This window comes from Streptopelia decaocto (genome assembly GCF_964273445.1).
Source record: "Streptopelia decaocto genome assembly, chromosome: 17".
Taxonomy (NCBI): Eukaryota; Metazoa; Chordata; class Aves; order Columbiformes; family Columbidae; genus Streptopelia; species Streptopelia decaocto.
Window position 1 is genome coordinate 7,187,180 of NC_138672.1, and position 19,867 is coordinate 7,207,046.

The 19,867-nt window shown below is 52.2% G+C and overlaps 1 protein-coding gene across 1 annotated transcript; it reads right to left on the reverse strand.

Annotated features, from left to right (window-relative positions):
• Nucleotides 1-471: 471 nt before the first annotated feature.
• On the reverse strand, nucleotides 472-11,189 carry PTGES (prostaglandin E synthase). Its single transcript, XM_082068028.1, has 4 exons — nucleotides 11,153-11,189; nucleotides 10,582-10,754; nucleotides 7,554-7,636; nucleotides 472-5,500 (listed from the first exon to the last, which is right to left on the reverse strand). The coding sequence occupies exons 2-4, from the start codon at nucleotides 10,687-10,689 to the stop codon at nucleotides 5,251-5,253; spliced, it is 441 nt and encodes a 146-aa protein (XP_081924154.1). The 5' UTR covers nucleotides 10,690-10,754; nucleotides 11,153-11,189; the 3' UTR covers nucleotides 472-5,250.
• Nucleotides 11,190-19,867: the final 8,678 nt, after the last annotated feature.

A 19,867-nucleotide genomic window follows, 5' to 3' on the forward strand; every position in this document is an offset into this window, starting at 1 on the left:
CCCAGCCCCATGCAGAGAAGATCCCAAGCAGCATCCCTTTGGAGAGCATCCAGCCCAGAGTCAAAAGACCCGTGGAAGTGAAGAGCTTGCAGGTCCCAGGGCAGATTCTTCCAGTGACTCATTACTGTTAACTGCTGGAAATATGTCACTTATTTCCTGTCTGAACTGTCCCAGCTTCAGTTCAACTCCCGCTAGAGCAGAAGGTCTCAATGCGTGGTTTGCCAGGTCCCAGGAGCTGATGGACTACTGAGGGGTCTGCAAACCAGGAGACAGGCAAGCAGGGAAGGTTGCAAGAACATTATTTGCAAGTTACATTTCCTTCCTCAAAGCAGTTGGTTTTCAACCAGCTGGCTCCCAAAGGGCAAGTCTCAGCTCATGAGAGCACCTCCCTGTACCCCCTTTTCCTTGTTCCTGACCCCACAGCCCAACACTTGTGCACGGATTTCTGACCAACGAAAAGTTGAAGTTTGCTCCCGCAATATTTTAATGAGAACAATTTTATATTGTCATCAGCATCGGCTGCCACGGCAGCGAGACAAAACAGAGCTCACATTTTCCAGCTCGCAGGGATGCCAGCCTGGTTGTCCGCGGCCAGAATGAGCTGTACAGACACGCAGCGGTTACAGCATCTCCTCTCCCACCATCCTTGAGCTCAGCCCTTCTCCCTCTGGTGGCAACGGGAAGGCCCAGACACCCTCCAAGTCCTGCTGACACCACCGATGAGCTATACAAAAACATGTACGTATGACAACAATATGTCATCTCCCGGCAGCTGAGCCCCTTCTGTCCTGGGGGATGCGATGGTCACCCCAAACTCCGTGTTGCATTTGGAAGGAGCATCTCCTCCCTGCAGCTGATATTCTTTCTCGCTGCCGTTTTTTTCCAGACCCCCAAAAGAAGCAACCTAAGGTGGCAGTGAAGCTTTTGAGAAGCTGGATGGCAGCTATCCGCTGGGGGTGTGATGCTCTGTAGTGATTTGGGAAGGAGGGAGGAAGCAAAAGTTCACTTTGTAGTGGGTGTTACAAAGCCAAGGAAGAATTATTGCATGCAGATGCACAGCTGGAAGCGAGGCAGAACATCGCGTCTGCCTGCTCTGGTGGGCAGAGACGAGCTCCCCAAAGAACACCACCCAGCATCCGTGTATCTATCCCTCCATCCACCCCATGGGTTGAGGGGGTCCCCGTGGCACCCGGAGGCGGCTCCGGCTCCCCCCGCCGCCACACGGGGGCGCTGCAGCCCCGCGCAGGGAGGGGTGCGGAGCTGAGGCCCCCCCAGAACAACTAACCAAAACACCACCAAAAAAAAGAAACAAAACCATATAAAAACAGTGGATAAAACTTCCATTGTGCCAACTGCAACCCCGTGCGTGCCAGAGAGGAGCAGTGAAACGCTGTTACTTTTTCCAGGTGACAAAACCTCAGGTATGTTCATATGTGTAGAGCTGACACTACGTGCTCTCCCTACAAGTCACAGGAATTCCAGTTCCTCGAGAGAATTAAGGGTATTTGTGTGGTGCGAGACGGAAGAATCCCACACGTGCTAGAAGAAATGGGAGATTTTGCACTGGCAGAGAAGGAGGAATGACCTGTATCACAGGAGAGATGCCCAAGGGGCATGGTGGCCCCAGACCCCAGGATGGGGAAGGGCTGGACCCGGGAAGCAGCACAGGTGGGTAAGAAAGGGGCAGCCCCAAAGCTCAGGGGTAATGGGGCTGGACTGGCTGAAAGTGGCTTGTGGTGGGTTTCCTCTTGGTTTTCCCCCACCTCCAAACACCTTGGGCTCAGCAGGGCGGAGGGAAGACACGTACTGGCAGCGTCATTCATATTCAAATATCTGGGCACCAAACTCCGTTGTTCTGCAGCCCCAGGCGGGTTTCACAGTGTTACCATTTAAGCTTTGAGCCAGGTGCGAAAACCAAGTTGTTGGCACCATGCACACACCAAACCCCAGAAAGTGGGAGATGCAACCGCAGTCCCCCCTCTCCTGGAGCTGCAGGGACCGTGGGCACATCCTTCCCCCACACCGATGCGGAGCAGGAATCTGGGAGCTTCAGGATATTATTTGGGAAAAGCTGGGGGGTGCTTTAGCTCATCACTTGCCCTGCACACAGCAAACACCACGGGCTGTGCTGGGGCTGAACCGGCAGCCGGGAGCTGGGCTCTGTCCTCCTCCCACAAACCTCCGCAGCGTTTCAAAATAAGCACAATGGTTGGGCCTCTGAAGTTTGCCTTGTGGGCTTTTACTGTTTGTTTTTTTGGAGCCAGGAGGGTTCACGTTCCCAAGCTTTTCCCTGTAGCCAGTACAGCGTGGTTTATTTTATTTTATTTAATAAAAAAGAAGAAAGGAGAGCTCTGCATGTAACCCCAGCTTCCCTGAGCAGGGCATCAGGCACCAAACAGGCAGGAGGAGGCTGAAGGGGATTCGGGGAAGGGGCTGGTTCTGCAGCCCCATTTCTTCCTTTGCATGGCAAAAAAATCTCAGTCCCAGCTACATTTCTAACCACAGCAACACGTACTGGAGAGAGTCCATTTTATAAAGCCACTGCCTTTCTTATTGTAAATAAAAAAGCATGAGGGAAAGAAAAAAATAAAACCACCAAGTGGAGTCACTTTGTCCATTTCAACCAGGTAACACACACACACCAATAGGGCAGCACCTCCCAAACATAAACATTTAAAAAAAAAGGGGAAAAACAGGGAAATAAGGCTTTCACTTCCCAGTAAGCTATCAGTAAAAGGAGGGGCTGCTGAGCTTGAGAAACACAGGCAGCTCCTCTGCAAGGTGTAAGCACAGAAATGAGAGCAACCACATCTTACCTGAACTTCTCCAGCCCTCCAGGATCTAAGAACCAGCTTGGTCCCGTGGGGAAAAAGCAGCTGGCTGAACGCAGGCAGGAGTGAAGAAAACTTGCTGGGACAAAGCATCTCATACCTGTAACCTGCTCTGAGGGAGCTGGGATGGAGGAGAGTTGAGGAACACCAAGCTTTATAGCAACCTGCTGCTCTAGAAAGGAAAACTGAGCCCAACAAGGCTCAGCTCTGCTGAATTTAAAGGATCAGCACAAATAATGCACACCTGGACAAGAGCTTTCTCTGCAGGGCAGGTGGGCCCCAAGGACAGGGACATCTCTTTAGGTGTTCTGGGGCACTCCAGGCTATGCAGTGGGGTTTAGCAAAGCGCTTTGCAGCTGGGGAGCTGTCCTGCTGGGGCTGGACCCAGCTGCTACCCAGCTGCATCTGCTGCTCCTGAAGGAAGGATGTATCACAGCACAATGGTTTGTTTTTATTGGGAATATTTGCTTCCTGCCACTAGGATGCATGTGCAGCAGCAGCAAAACCTACAGGAGTTTGGGACCTTGTGCACCATGTGAGGCAGAAAAGGCTTGTTAAGAGGGGGGTGTATTAACCAGACATCTGCTGGGGCTGTGTAAATGAGAAGTGGCCAAGAGCAAACTGCTGAACCCGCAGTCCTGCCCACCCTCCACAGCCCATGGGCCCCGTGTCCCCTGCGGGACAGCAGAGCACTCTGCCCCAAGCCTTGGCAAACAGCTTCGCCTAAGGGCACATCTAGGCTGAGGTCAGGAGTTACTGGTACAGAAGCTCCGACCTGAGCTGGGCAACGGCTCAGAGCATCAGTCTGAGCTGGTGTTTCACCCCGTGATTTGTGCACACTCAGTGAGGTCTCAGGAAGAGCATCCCCGAGGACAGTGGGGTTAAGGGAACAGCTTTCGTGCTTAGGACAGGTGGAAGGGGAATTTATTTTCCACTCATTCCAGTTTTGCCCTGTGATCTTAGTAAAACTCTGCATGGAGGGAGATGGCACTGAACAGCAGAGCCCTCCCCCTGCCCTGTCCTGTATCGGGATGCTCCATCGTGTGCTGCTGCTGCCTGGACCAGCCCTCGGCACTTTGGGACAGCCGCACAGCAGAGGAGCCCACGAGCTTTTGTCACCCTGCAGCACCCTGGTCCCAGCCCCTCCTCTCCAACACGGTGCCTTTCGGGTGACACCGCAGAGCAGTGGTATTCTCCTGCAGGGAGGTTCAAAGCCACTCTGCTCATTTCCAGAGCTTTCTGCAAACACCAGTTAATCCAGCTGCGCACGGCTCGGCAGCAGTGGACAGCAGGAAACAGCTGAAACAAAACACCACCAAAGCGGTCACGGCACATTCCCCAAATAGTAATGGCCATTCTGTGGCCAGAGAAAGGCTACAAACAGAGGGGGAGAAATTCAGCCTGCTGCCCTGGGAGCGTTTTCAGCCATCAGCAGCACGTGAACGCAGATATCGCCCTTGGGAGAAAGCTCTGTTTGCAAACTGCAAAACCCTGGTTCTGTGTGAGCATCTCAGTCTTTCCGTAAGTCCCAGAGCTTTGTGTCCGGCTCTCGATGGGGGAAGCGATTCCTGATGGCTGCTCCAGGCACATCCCTCTGCATCTTGCCACGGTGAGAGCAAGATGGAAAAGCCACAGCTGCTGCTGGCCAGGAGGTGCTGATCACCGGCTGTGGGGTGTCCGTGCTGGGACAGGCTCCTGCCTGCAGCCAGGCTCCTCGGCAGGACCTGCGTCCCGCGGTGTGAGACGAGGCAGCTGGGAGCACTGAACGCTTCGGTGGCTTCGCAGCGTCACCCCTGAGATGTCAACTCCCATGTTATGCTGCCTGGCAGGCACCTGCCTCCTGTCCTCCTCAGTGCAGAGGGGACCTCAGGGAACCCCCTTTCCACAGACTCACACAGCTGGGGAGGGCCAGCTGTTTTATAACCCCCCACTCTGCTACCACCCACGTCTGCTGACCACGAGACTTTGTGAGACGCTCACGATCTTCCCTTCCTGATTCATGGGGTATTTGTGACCAAGGGGAAAGGGCACATCTTCCCCTTCCCAGTTCCGAATGCAGTTGGGTCAGAAAACCTTCTTTTCTTCAATAAACCCCTTCCTTGAGGGGCAGTCCAGGTGCTTTACCCCTCCCACCCTTAGCAGGAGCAAGAGAAACCTGCCTCTGTGTCCCCTTCCCGCTCCACATGGAGACATGCCCCTTCTCTCTGATGACTTCCCTGCTCAATTTCAGTGGCACCTTTATCAAGACTGCACTGAGCATCCCTGGGGTGCAGGTGGCCTCCCTGGCAGCCATGTACATACATGTACATACACACACACACATGTGCACGCTCACACTCGCACACGCAGCACCCAGTCCAGCCGGGGGAACCAGCAGAGCGCAGGACGAGGGGGTTTGGATGGTTGGTCTCGCTGGGGGTTACCAGTACGGGGTGGTGGCCAGGAGGATCTGCAGGGCCATGGAGAAGCAGGGCAGCTGTGCCACGCTGTAGGCCACCGAGCGCGTGGGCGCCTTCAGCTTCAGGAGGTAGGCGACGGTGTGGACGATGCGCCCCACGCAGAAGATGAAGAAGTGGATCCTGGCCACTGCAGGACTGGGATCCAGCAGCGAGTAGATGGCTCCAAGGAAAAGGAAGGGAAAGATGTTCTCCATGTCATTGCGGTGGGCCCTGAAATGGGAAATAAGTTGAATTCTTCCCACTGAGCTTCTCTGCTGTCTCCCGTCTCTGCCACCTCCCATCCCTGTGTTCTCCCATCCCTTCCAGCCAAAGCACACAGCCTGGGGTGCAGTTCTGTTGGATGGGCTGGCAGTAGAGTCCAAAGGAGCCAGATCCCTCCTACACATGCAGGCAGCAGTGTATCCCAGCTGGTGTCTCTCCTGTGGGATGCTCCTGACGTTTGCCCTCTGTGACTGGGACACCTTTGTCGTGACAGATGACAGCTCCGCCGTTGGAGCTTTCAAATAAACAAAGCAAAACAAAGCCCCTGCAAAGCTGTGAAAAGCTCAAAGCTGCTGCGGCACCAGCATGGCACAGACCCAGATGTGGCCACATTATACAATAATGAGGCCATTTCCAGACCATGCTTTCTCCACAGAAGAAAGGATGGAAGCGTCTGTGGCTTCGTCCCTCTCCTACGTGCATCCAAATGGGACCGTGGAGGAGTGCCCCCTGTACCCCCATGCTGTGCCAGCAGCACCTGCTTCATTGCAGCGTAATTAGGCTGGAGGGACCACTGTGGCCAGGCGGTGACACGGTGACACTGATGGGGCCAAACCTCACGCTCCATCTGAACATGCGCACATCACAGCACCACCTGCCACCACCCACATCACTACCGAAACAGGTTCTGGCCATGTGTAGGCTCTGTCCCTCCTCTGCAGGGACCAGCCTTCAAAGTACTGAGGCTGTCCTCACCCTCCCATCACCTCTGCTTCTCCTTCTTCTGCTCCCTTGCAATGCGAGAGCTGCTTTCTGCAGTGCAGCACCCAGTGCTTCAATGGGGGGACTCTCAGGTCAGTGGGGACAGATCTGGGCTGGAGAGCGACCCAGGCACAAAGTTCAGTCGCCTTTTCCCTGTTATCTCTGAAGGTTTGCATGGCAGAGATGAAGCCTTGATAAGAGCTGCCCTTGCTTCCCCTTCCTGTGCCCCAGGATGTTTGAATATTCACAAAGCCAAGAGAATATTTTAAGCGATTTCTGCCCTGAAACAAGGCAAAGATGCCTGTGCTGCTCTTCTGCACAAGCTGCATCACCCCTGTTCGGGGGAAACACCTTGGGTTTAATTTTTCTTCCCCAGGGCTGTGAGCAGATCCTCAAGGACTGACCCTGAGCGCTTTAACTGCACAAGTCAGATCCCAGACTTCCCCAGGTCTTTTCAGCAGCTCTGGATATTTGTTTTTATGGAACTGTTTCTTTTCTGACTAATCAAATGAGGATTATTTTTACTATGACTAGTATTATTTTCTTTCCCTTAGCAAGGGAACAGCTTGTTTTCCCTCCTCCTCCCACTGCAAGCCCAGGGATTAGGTGGCACAGGATGTTTTTTAAAGCAAATCTTGCAGGCAGCAGAGGTGAGCAGCACAGTCTCCCACCCAGAGCTGGTGGCCAAGGGCTCAGTGACAGCAGGACACAGCTCCAGTCCCTTTCCTGCACGTCCCCAGTGATCCAGCCCAGCACTCAAGGCACCTCCTTCTGAGAAAGAGGGACAGAAGACCAAGCCTGGGGCTGAATAACCCTGGGTTTTACCTCCGAGGAACTGTGAGCCCCACAGAAGAAAGGTGAAGAGTCAGAGTTTGCCCAGGCAGGGAGGCAGAAGTTATTGTCATCGTGTCACCCTCTTTGCAGAGCCCCAAACAGAGCGGCCACACTGGGACCAGTCACTCAGTTCCCTGTCCAAGCTGCGTGTGGGTCTGGGGGGATTCGAGGTCATGTCAGAGCAGGGCACGAGGAGCCTTGGGTGTGGGTACAAGACAAGACTTGGGGGACTTTGAGCATCTAGGAATTAGTTTAATTGTACCAGAGTCAGACGCCAAACTTGCCTCCTTCCTTCTGTCCCTGCTCCAGTGCACGCCATGCTCCCATTAAAGATTAAACTGCTCTAGTGTGCAGGGTCCCACATCCAAGCTCCAGGCATTTAACCCATCTAGGTAATTACTTAATTAATGAATCCTTTAGCTTCCCACTGCTGCTTCGCAGCAGCTCCCAGGGCCCGCGTACTCGCCTGCGGCACCGCTCCACGTCGGGGTCCTCCCGGTGGTACTGCAGCCCCCCGTTGCGCAGCGCGTCCTCCGGGTTTGCAAACGCCTGCAAGAGAGAGACCCTATAATATATATGCTCATGATGTTTTCTGGATCTTGACAGGTAGAAGCTTTACTCCCAGTCTTTAAGACCGGTGGGGATTTCTTCCTGCCCAAGGAGGGCTTTCAGCCTCATTTTCTCACCACCCTTCACAAGCACAAGAGCAGCTGCACTTCCACGTACACCATTCTGGGGGTTAAATCTTGCACCTCCCGATGGGTTTTCCTTATCCTCTGAAAAACCCAACTCTGCCCAGTGAGCAGATCCCAGACTGGGGGCTTCAAGGGAGCTCCAGCCTGATCCCAGCCCATTCCTGGCCGTGAAACGCAGGTAAAGCAGACTTTGCCAACCACCAAATGAGCTCACCGCTGGCACAGAGCTTGCAGACACAGAACACGGCATCCAAAAGATAACCGAGACCGACAGACTAGTTCAACCAACTGAGGAAGGATATTCCCTGGCTGGCTTTTTTGGCAGAGATACTGTGGCAGTGAAACCTGCCCCAGGGGAATCGGATCCTACACTAATAAACGTACAAATAAAAATGATTTATATGAGCTCCCCACCTATGCTCAGAAGCTGTTCCTCAGGGACCTGCTTACAAGTGGCAGCTTCACTTTGCAGCCTGGAAAGGACCCTGGTGCTTGCTTTAATCATGTTACAAACCTGGGGTGTCCCAGGGCTGGAGCATCATTTAGAAAAAAAGGGGAGAAGCCAAATCACCCATTACAATGATGCTACAACACAGGGAGATCTACTTTGTGTTTTACCTGAGAGCAGAAATCTCTCCCTTCTGCTCCACCGATGTAGATCAAAGCTTCTCAAATACTTAAGAACAGAACAAGTGACATAAATGACACACTGGGCTTAATTACAATGTGCCATATAACAACCAGGCATTGACAAATTCCTCTGTTTTCCCTGGGAAATCACATTTGTGGCACTTTTACTCCTAAATCAACTACAGAAACTAAAGAAAAACATAGGACACAATGCAGGGACCCCCCCCCACCACCACCCCCCACCTCCCTCACCCCCCTGCATTTGTGTCCTACAGTGCATCGAGTTCTTTACCATATTTGTTCTTAAACCATTTTCCCCTTCCTTCTTTTCTTCCAGACACGGCATATTAAGTGTAAACAGTCTCTTTGAGGAAGTAGCTCACCTGCATGGCACTTTAGATCTGAAATTACTATTTAGATTGGGATTCAGAAATTATAAACACCAAGCTACAGATGGTAGAAACAAACAGAAGGAGCCAAAGAGAAGCGAGATATTTATCTGCCACAGCTACGGAACATGTTTTACTTTCAACTTAAGTCAAAGAAAACTCAGCTTGCTTCAGGAAAACTTTGTCGGCCTTTACAGAAATTAAAAAAAGAACCAAAAAAAAAAAAGAACGGAGAACCACAGAAACCGATTGTGGAGTACAGGTTATTGTAGATGTGGGAAGAGCAGGAGCAAGTTGCAAAATCCTAATGTCAGTAGTTCCTTCGAGTTGCTGCCATGAAAGGTTTTGCTTTAAAGAGTCAAACTGTTTGCTTTGCCACGAAAGGTCCTGCTTTAAAGAGTCAAATTGTTCACTTTCCCGCGAAAGGTTTTCCTCCATTCGGTGCTTAAGTTTACACAGATCCTGTGCTACCTTTAAGCAAACACTCAAACTGAAACACACCGCGATCCACATAACGGCAAGACCCCAGGTTACTGCAGAGAGGTTACTCAACCCTCTAAATAATTCCTCCATCTCTGATACCCTGCTCGACTACGCCAAAAATGTCCCGGAGGCACCCCCGAGGTTAGTTTAAGGGACAACAGGGTCCAAAACAACTTTTATTAAACCGGTGAGAAACAGGGTTTTAGCACTCCAAAAGTGACTAAAATACAGGTTTGGATATCAGTTGAGGAAAATTATTAAGGGGCAGCAACTAATATAATACAACAGGCGGGCCACAGAGTGCATGCACACAGCTTCACCCAAAACAATGCCGGAGCCGGCCCTGAGTCCCGGAGAAGCACACACTTGCCAAACACGGTGTGGGATTATTTTAAAAGAGATACACGTACTCGTAGTGAGTACGGGAAGTGTACACTCGCGATTCTGCGAGGGTAAATTTATAATACACTCGCAATCCTGCGAGGGTTAATTTACTTACACGTGCAAATGTGCACGGAATATTACACGTGCTTATGTGGAAGCACGGGAGGAAAATACACTCGCGGTTGTGCGAGGAAATAATTTATACACGTGCTCGTATTGAGCACGGAAAGTTACAGGTGCAAATGTGCACGGAAAGTACACGTGCTTGTATTAAGCACGGAAAGTACGCGTGCAAATGTGCACGGAAAGTTACACATGCAAATGTGCACGGAAGGAAAATACACCCGCGATTCTGCGAGGATTAATTTTACACGTGCTCACATTCAGCACGGAAAGTTACCCGTGCAAATGTGCACGGAAAGTATAAATACACTCGCAATCCTGCGAGCAGTTTTACTCACACCCGTGGCGGCGAGGCAAGCGGAGTCTCCATCCCGGGGGGGCTCTCGGCGGCAGCATCTCGCTCGTGCTCCGAGAGACCCGCGACAATGGGCGGAGTCTCGACGAGAATCCCGTTTTTATATTGGCTGATCAGATCTGACTGTGGGCATTCTAGAAGCTTCTCTGCACCCCCACACTGGCTGTGGGTGCCCCCGAAGCCTCCAAACATCCCCCACACTGGCCGCAGGTGCCCAGCAGCTCAGTGGCGCCTCCGCGCTCCCTTCTCCTAATGGCCCTGGCCAGGGGCTCTGGGGCCAAACAAAAGAAGCTGTTGGCCTCAAGTAGCAGAGAAAGAGGGAGATGTGCCTACTCCTTCCATACTGAAGGAGGGAGGGGGAGAGAGGGGGGGTTTGCATTCTGCCACACCGAAGGAAAACGCCAGAAAAGAAGAAAAAGGGAAAGTAGAACTTACCTTCTTTCTGAGTCTCACTTGTCCTGTAATGATGGCCACAACATACATTTTTAAAATCAAGATCGTGCTGTAGAACGCAAACGTCATAAGCACTTTGTTTTCCATCATTCTGGGGAAGGCGCCGCCTGCTGCAGTCCCAGCCAGCGGAGATCCTGCGGGGCTGTGAGAGGGCTCTGCGGGGCAGGAACAGCCACCTTCAAACACCACAGAACCCACAACTGCTTCTCCAGCAAAAGCCCCCAGCCCCTGTCCAGCCCTGCGGGACGGGCAGGATTAAACGAGGCTGCAGAGCTGCCGGTGATTGAGCCCCAGAGCAGGATGTGGAGCAGCTCCTCGCTCCCTGCCACCCCCAGCACCGTGGGGATGCGGTGTCCCAAGCTGGGACACCGGCCCCTCCACCTTGTGGGACACAGCTTGAACTCGTCTCCCTAACACAGCCCATCGCCACCCCCAGCCCCATGTCCCCATCTGTTTGTGCCCCGAGGGACAGAGCTGCCCAGAGCATCCCTCGCCCAGGGATACAAACAGTTCCTGGGAAGAAGGAGAAGTTAAGAAGAATGTCGGCACCTACCTCAGCTGCATCCAGCCTGTGCTCTGTGCTCCCTCCGTCCCGATCCCACAGCCCACCCCTCCCTGGCAGCGCTCCCAGTACGCCCAGTCCCGCCCAGTGCAGGCAGAGCCGGCCAGCCCTCCCCTGCACAGCCACCTGCCGAGGGACGGGGTGCTGGACAAGGGACAGAGCTGTCCCTCGAACCGTCACCCGGGGGTCTGGGCTGCCCCCCCGCTGGGAGGGGAGCACCCGGAGGGACCAGCCTGGGAGCTCAACCAGCCAAATCACTGACCTCAAAGCCCCAAACCTGCGAACAGCAATAAACGCCAGCCTGCCCAGCCCCAAAACCAGCTCGTCCTGGTTTCTCAGGGTGAATAATGGCAGTTGGGTTTAATTTTTTCTCAGTCTAGAAAGTGGTGTTTGAATTTGGAACCGGCTTTTCCCCAGCCATCAAACACTGGTGAAGAGCGAGCAGGATCTCAGCCTCTGCAGGCAGCTGTGCTGCTCTTCCAACGCAGACCTTTAACTCCTTCTTCCCCAGTGCTGGCAGCAGCAAACCTCTGGGGAGCCAGCAGCACAGAGCGGACTGGAGCTCTCCAGTTTATTAGTGTTGAAGGGCTGGACTTAGACACTTCAGGCAAATGGAAACTGTTGGAGATGGAGTGGAAAATGAGTGCTTTGAGGATGTGAGCAGTTTTTAATTCACTAAGATGTTGGAATAAAGGAAAAACAAAAGTTTCAAGCCAGAAGAATACCCCAAAAAGCAAAGAATAGAGTACAAGGGTTTGTCATTTACAGAACAATCTATCAAAGCGTGGGTGATTCTAGGACTGGTTTTGTTCTTCAAGGCTTTTTAACTTTTTAATTGCTATTGAACAAAATTAACTTTCCAAGAGAGTCCAGAGTAACCCAAGAGGAGCATCGCAGGACCAGGACCAGGCTCTGGTCCCATCGCTACAGACCCTGTTGCCCAAGGACAGGTTTGTCACCAGCAATGGGACACTGGTGACACCTCACTCCCTGGAGAGAATGGGCTACAGGAGCCTTTTTCCTGGGGTGCTGGTGTGAATTTAAAGCAGCCTCGTGTTTGGGGCACAGCAGCCCTGGGTCCAGGTGATACAGAAGAGGTTTTGCTCCTGCCACACTCAGCTCAGACACAAGCTGCTTGCTCCAACCATCCCAGACAAGGGATGAGCTCTTCCCCTGCCCATATCAAGCAGACATCCTTCCTTCCTTCCTTCCTTCCTTCCTTCCTTCCTTCCTTCCTTCCTTCCTTCCTTCCTTCCTTCCTTCCTTCCTTCCTTCCTTCCTTCCTTCCTTCCTTCCTTCCTTCCTTCCTTCCTTCCTTCCTTCCTTCCTTCCTTCCTTCCTTCCTTCCTTCCTTCCTTCCTTCCTTCCTTCCTTCCTTCCTTCCTTCCTTCCTTCCTTCCTTCCTTCCTTCCTTCCACCCCAGCCTGCCCAGCTCCAGCCCCTGTGCTTCTTCCAGCCTGGTGGGGCAGGGCTCAAAGCCAGAAAGACCCTCGAAGCACACAACATCCTTCCCAGCACGGAGATCTGCAGATTCTTTGTGTTTGCCTCCGGATCTCCAATGCTGTGGTTCTTCTGCCCCAATGCTGCAAACCCGAAGATGCCGCACTGCTCATCGTGATGGGGCTCAGCCCCATGACATCCGAGTGTGCAGAGAGCCTTTGCAAATCCCAAAACGCTTGGCTTCAAGGGAGAGGTACCTGCAGCTGGTCAGCACCACCCTGGCGTCAGGGCGGCTGCACAACAAGTCCCAGCAGAGCCCAGCGTGGAGCTCGGCAGTGAATGTCTCCATCGGGTGCTTCCCCGGGGCTGGGAATGGGGACACCAGGACAGGCAGCAGCCGCGTGGGTTCAAACACAGCAGTAAGGGCTGGGATGTTCACCCTCGACGCCACTCCTGCGTTGCCACCAAACTGCACCCAACCCCACTCACGTCTCCCTGGAGTGTGGTGGAGTATTATAAACACCACAGTGCCAAGCGTGAGCAGCTGATGGCAAAGCCACATCCTCAGCACTGCTCCTTCCCTTCTCCCCTCTCTGTAGCTGATAGGGAGCAAACCCGTAGTGGAAAAGACCTCGGTGCCCCAGGGTTGGGGTGATGCAAGAGCCCAGGATGAGACTTTCTCCATCCACCCCTTCCCTGGCTCTCCCAGGACCATGGGGCTGGGACAGGCAGCCGGACCCTTCACCACCACATCACACCATCCATGGAGCCGCTCCAGTTTTTACCAGCTGAAGATCCAGCCCACAGGCTCTTCGGCAGCGAGACCTTTTTCCTTCGGGCACCTTCTCCCCCCCTGCAGCAGCCAGCACGCCTGGCCGAGCAGCAGGAATACACACAAGCTTGGTACCACCTGCAGACAAGCCAGGACTTCTCCTGCCAGCCAGCCAGACTTTCTCCTCCTCAGCACTATTCAGGCGCTGGCAGGAAGCCCTGGACAATTCGCACCAGTAACTGGCACAATTTAAATAGAATGGAGCGAACAAGAAGCAGTTTGTTTAGGCGTAAGCCCTTGGGACAGACCCACGCATGGGCATTGTAAGTGCCGAGCAGGGTCCATGGAGCATAAAACCCATGTGAGCAAAGAAAGTAAGTTTGTTTTGTTTGGTTTTGGGTTTTTTTTTGCATGCTTATGCATTTCAGACCCTTTCAATGTTACACAGACCCGAACTCCAGCAGGAAGGACGGGTGTCTGGATGGGGATGAGGGCAGAAGGTGCCTGTGCAGGCAGGTCTGATGCTCCCGTGATCCCGGCTCCTGCTCGATTTGTTGACTTTTGGGGTCTCACACTACGTAAGACACATCCACAGTCGCACCTTCCCGGCTTTCCTGAGCCAAGGCAACGCAGCTCCCATGAGCATGTTCAACTATCCCAATAATCCAAGCGGAAACAGGCTGTTAATATTAACAGTTTGATCCTCCTCCACAGATCGCATCCTGCCAGGACAGAGCCATTGCCCGAAGGAGAGCAGGTCTTAAGGACCTCTTCAAACTACAAGCTGTGCCTAAAGCCTTTAGCACAAGAGGTCCCAGCCCAGGACAAGACGTACCCAAGACCAACAGTGCTAGCCAAAACCACTGCATTTTTGGGGAAATGATGAATAAGAATTAGGCTCAGGCTTTGAAAGATTTAGTCATCAGGTTAAACTGACCCCAGGAGCTGTAGTGAAAAGGTGGTGGTTTTGCGGGGAGAGGAACAGCAGCAGGCAGAAGGAATGAAAAAATCATCAGAGACGCTTGAGAAAAGCACTCAAAAATAGAAGTCTGTAATAACAATCCCGCTTTGGAAAGATTATGGAATAAAAATCACTCTCACTTCCTGCATGGGTTGCTATTTGTTTGACCAGCTGAATTACACATCGGTGTTATAACTACATATTTTTCCACTATCACTATGCTGGGGAATTTCCTGGTGGGAGCTACATGAGAAGGCTGGTTGTGTAACAAATCCTTGTCAATGGGGCACGAGCACACATTCCGGGGTGGCACAGCCTGGGCTCCAATGCGATCTCAAAGAGCAACTATCGTTTTGGGCAATTACAGCTCAGAGTCCCACAAATTTTCCCAAACGAACAATTACATCCCACAGCCCAACCAGGCAAAGAGCCCGAGGGGATGGAGCAGCCGGGAGGAGACAGCCAGACGGGTGGCACTTCTCCAGCATCCTCCCATGTGCTGCTGGAGATGGTGCAGAGCCCAGCTGAGCTCTTGCCTGCCCAGGGCTCCAAGCAGTGCTGAGCCATATTCCCGGCTTGTTCCCACACTCCTGCAGGCACCAGTGCCCTCCTTCCCTGCCATTTCTTCCTACTTTTCCCAGCACGAAGCCCTGGGGCCTGCAGACATGCCCTGCCCCAGCCATCGCTTGCCCTCGGCTGCACCCAGCCCTGGGAAATCCGGCTGCCCACGGGAGGTTGTGCTGTGCCGGTTCATCAAACACAACCACGTTTTCAAGTAAAGGCATGAGCGGTTTAGCTACTAATTAAAGAGAAAAGCACTTCACCTGCATTCATTCCTTAAGCCTGCAGGAAAAGTCACATCCCCGTGACGCACCTTTTCCCCCAGATGGATGAAATCCCGCTGCTCCACCTGCAGCTCCTCATTCCCCTGCTGCAGGGCTCCCTGCAGCAGGCAGTATGGCACAAGATACTGCAAAGTCCCTCAGCAATGAAACCACCAGTGTCTCCCGAAACATAGTACAAAGTCCCTCAGCAATGAAACCACCAGCATTAGCATCTCCTAGAACAAAGAGGATGCTTCAGCCTTTGGCAAACTCCGGCAGATTTTCGCCTGTTTTGCATTTTAAAGCACTTTTCCCGCAACTGTGCTGGCTGGAGCTATCCGAGAGGCCTCAGGCGTGAGGAATGTACATTCAGGCTCTACCAAATAGTCCTGCACTCTCCGGGGATGAGACGCTTGCAGCAGGAGAGGCCCGGGGAAGGGGAGGGGTGCAGCGGCTCCGGGTATCAGGCAAGGAGGAGCAGAAGAAGCTGCTGTTCCTCAACCAGCCCAGGACAGGGACCAGGCCCACAGCCAAGTGCGAGGCAGTGGCACGTCCTCCTGTCTCCTTCCAGCTCCATCCACCGTCCCCTCCTGCCCGCTCCCAGGCTGCTGCCCAGCTCTCCTGCCCCAAAGTGGCTGCAGGGGGGTCACCCTGCTGCTGTGACAGCGAGGAGACGCTGGAAGAGAGGTCATCAGGCTGAGAGCATGTGGGAGGCAGATTATTTTCTCTTACTCTGAGCCTCACATGGATTCACGCCTGGGCTTTCTCTTAGAGGAAAGAATTCCTTGGCCACGCTTTATGCCTTCAGGGATGCAACCCAGCTGGGAGAGGGGCCGAGGGAAGGCTTTTCTCCTCTCCCTTGCTTTCTCCTTCTGCTCCAGCGGGTGTAAAAGCTGGATTTAGGCAGAGCTGCACCTGCCATTCATGCCATGGGCAAAGGTTGGACACAGGGGTCAGGGCTTGGAGTGTGCGGGGAGCCGGCGTCTCTCTCACTTGGCCACACCGCAGCAACTCGTGATGTGTCTCTTTTCCCAAGAACCAGATCCCATCAGCTGTAAACAACAGGCAAAAAACCACTTATGCTATTGCCCAAAAAGAGGGAGTTTCCCCACCAGGCTGGGAGAGAAAAGAAACAAATCCTGCTGCCAAAAATTTCAGAATTGGAAAACATTCCCTAGGCTTCAAGCATTTGGAAACTACAAAGTAAATAGAGATTTCCTGGTAGGATGCACTTGAGCAAGAGCAAAGGTAAAGGATACTGCGTGCTCCTGCTCCACATGCTTTTTCATGGAGAAATGGGAATCAGGACACGTTTTACAGCCGTAAGAGCACTGGCTCACTCACAGGGCTGGGAGAGAAAGCAGATGTGGTCCCAGATTTCAGCCTTATGGAGACCTGGCATTCAACAGCACGTGAGCAGCTTCGAGGAGAAAATCAGAGAACAAACCAAGATGGCTTTTCGCATCTTCAGTGCCTGACCAAGGGCACATCCACGGGGCTCTGCTCACCCTCAGAAGTGCAACAGCCTCAGAACAGGGGCCTCTTTTGGCACATGGGTACCTCTAGTTGTTAACCCTGCCCTGAAACCCAGGAAGAACAGCAGGCTCCAGATATCGCCCATTTTAGAGCCTCTTAAGTTCTGTTTTCAACAGAAAGACATTTTCAAGTTGTCACATATACATGGAAACCTAGGACAAGAGGGAATGGAAAGGCCATTCCTTCATTGCCTGTCCCTAATCCCAGCTGAGAGTGGCGACACCATCCTGGTGAGACCGACTCTGAGGAGAACCTTCCTTCATGACCTTGCCATAGAGCTTCACCCACCACAAAGCCTTCCAAAGCACAGGCTTATTGTTAAGACCCCAAGTTCTCCACATATCCCACATCACCCCTAGACTAAACAGCAGCAATTCCTCCCACCCTCCCTTATAGGTCATGTTTTCTAAATCTCTTTATCACACATGCTGATCTCCTAAATGCTCTCACCTCTCTGAGCAAGGTCCTCAGCACTGGGAGGGTGCTGGGCATCCCAGAGCAGCAGATCAGGGTCCCCTTCTCACGAGACCTGACTCAGGCAGGAGTCAGAGCCTCTCAGCAGTTTGAGGTTTCTTGAGTTGGGTCACTCGTCAGCCCTTAGCTATTCTATTCAGGTGTATGTTCAAACTTTTCCCTGCACTGCGTGATGCACAATGCATCTTTCGGGCTTGCTTCAGCATCTCAGCAGCCAGGAGAAAGGTGATCCAGGCCTCAACTCTGACATTTTTAATAAACACCACCCCGTACAATGCTAAAACCATGCTTCCCATAATCAGCCTGGAAAGCAGGGAGTAATTTAGCTGTATTATCGACAGCCCCCATTGCCTGGAAGATTTTTATTGTCTCAGCTGCCCTCTTGCTCACAGCGGTGGGAGCCTGCACAGAATGTGACCCAGGCTGGAATCACGTCCTAAGGCAGCAAAGCAGGAGATAAGGAGAAGGGAATGAAGCTCACAGGCCCCTGCCTGGACATCAGAGGAGGGATTCCATACCCTGTGCAATGCAAGATCTACTGCACTTGAAAGTTAAAAACAGCGCATATTTCCCAAACCCACAGTGAGAAAAGGGAAGGGGATGTAGGACCATACAATCGCCCAGAGTGATACCCAGACTTTATCAAGACCAGAATTTGGCCTCAATGACGCAAGGAAGTAGAGAAGCCCCTCCACACACAGTGATGCTTGGACTAACTGTCCTAAGGTTTCTTCCCCTCCTGAATGATCCATCAGCAGGACTCCAGGAACCTGCCCGGGTCTCATGCTTTGATTACTCTCCTGACTTGCAAGCTACGTCCTCACATCCACGATATGTGCCCAGAAATCTGCTCCATCCCATGTTTATCCAACCCTGACTGCTCTACGCAGCCCACCATGAGGAGATATACGCTCATTACAAATATTTACAAATCAGCAGAATGCACCTCCCTAACACAGCATGTTTCTGCTGACAGTGCCACCAGCTCAGCCCAAACGGAACACAAAGTGCTGCCCCGCTGCCAGGAGAGGAGCTGGAGCCAAATGGGAAGGCAGCCGTGGGATGGGTGTAGGGACAGGACACTACGCGATACTGCGGCCACATTCGCAGGGCTCGAGCTGTCGCACGAGGAGCCAGCTCGCTGGTTGTACCAGCCCTTAAGCTCACCCTGGTTTCAAGGTGGGACAAGCCCCTGCGGTAGCGAGCAATGTGCTGAGGCTCTCTGGCCCCATAAACCCTAGTTCATCCAGAGTCAGAGATTAACTTAAACTCTGAATCACAAGGTTTAATTCTCTTTCTTTGAAATTTCTTGTCATACACGATGGTAATGCTTGATAATTACATGCGTCAAGTCGCTGTCCAAACTGCTAAAATTAAATTACTTGCTGGGACAATGAGTTCCATGATGAAATGCAACTTGGATTAAGACAATAATGATCCTTTTATGGGATCTCCTTCCCCTCTTGTTCATGTCATGGAGAGACATGCAGTGGGGTTAAGAACAGCAGCTCTTGCTCAGCTTTGCCCAGTGTACTCCTTCAATACACAGCTGTGAAATCACCTCTTACTCAGCTTCACCACAGTCACGATCACTTTCATTTCTCTTCAAAGCAGATTCCTCCATGCTTTTGATTATCCCAGTCATACTTTCACATTTCCCTGCAATGCTGAAGGCAGCAGATGACCAGCACAGCTGCCAACTCACCCCTTGCACTCCAACTGTCCTTCGGCCTCCTGATAGCTCATTTTTATTCTAAACACCACGAGTCTTCACTGAGGGGTTTAGGACGACTCCACACCAAGTTATCTCATTCTCTGGAGGGGCTGCTCCCAAACTGAAGGAATTCCAGTTATGTTCTTACAGAAGACAGCCCTGGGACACTCACTCCACAGCTATCCAGCAACAGATTTGGCTTCTCATCTCTGTTCCTTCGGGGCTTTTCTGTATCCTCTGGTCTCCCCTCTCTCTGTTATTCACGTGGACTTAACATTGTTCTTTGTAGAGCACGTCCATTCTCCTATTTTCAACTCATTCCAGCTCACTGCTGGCCACACAGCTCCCAGCTCTCAAACACACATTTAAACAATAGCTGGAAACTGAAGTTTAACATGCAATCTTTATTTTAGCAGAATACATTTTTCTTCCTGCTAGATAACATCTATCCTGGAAAAAGGACCTCACATTTTCAGATTCCTTCCTGATCCCCCATCCTTGCTTAACATCAATGAATGTGTCTCTATATCTAATGTATGGCAATGATACTTCCCAGGTTGTTCAGAGTAAGATACGAGGCATAAATTAACAGGTCCCCATAGAGCACTTCAGCTGGACATTGCAGAAATGAAATAATTAAATACCTCTCATCTGGTCCTGCATAAATAGAGGGGCACATTTCTGAACACTGAGACCTAGTGACAGCTGCACAATAGCTGGTCATCTCAGGGTCTCACTCTGCACTGGAGTCCTGGTCTAAGAGATGCTACTCTGATGATTTCTTCACAGTTGTTCCCAGCACTAGGGGCAGAAGAAACAACACAGAGGTCAGAGATGGACTGGAAAGCTCCCGACAGCGAGTCACCAAACAGGAGAGATGCCTTGGCCATCCCGCACCGACAGCCTGATCTCCAAACCACAGAGACAGACAGAGGAAGCCTCGTCACTGTGGTCTCCAAAGAAATCCCCACATCCCTCCATGCTC

What these genes read in the sequence shown, in the direction of transcription:
- PTGES (XM_082068028.1), bottom strand. Translation starts at nt 10,689, where the DNA reads ATGATGGAAAACAAAGTGCTTATGACGTTTGCGTTCTACAGCACGATC. An exon ending in AAGTGAGACTCAGAAAGAAG is followed by an intron (nt 7,637 to 10,581) that starts GTAAGTTCTACT and finishes TCTCTCTTGCAG; the next exon opens with GCGTTTGCAAACCCGGAGGA. An exon ending in GACGTGGAGCGGTGCCGCAG is followed by an intron (nt 5,501 to 7,553) that starts GCGAGTACGCGG and finishes TTCCCATTTCAG; the next exon opens with GGCCCACCGCAATGACATGG.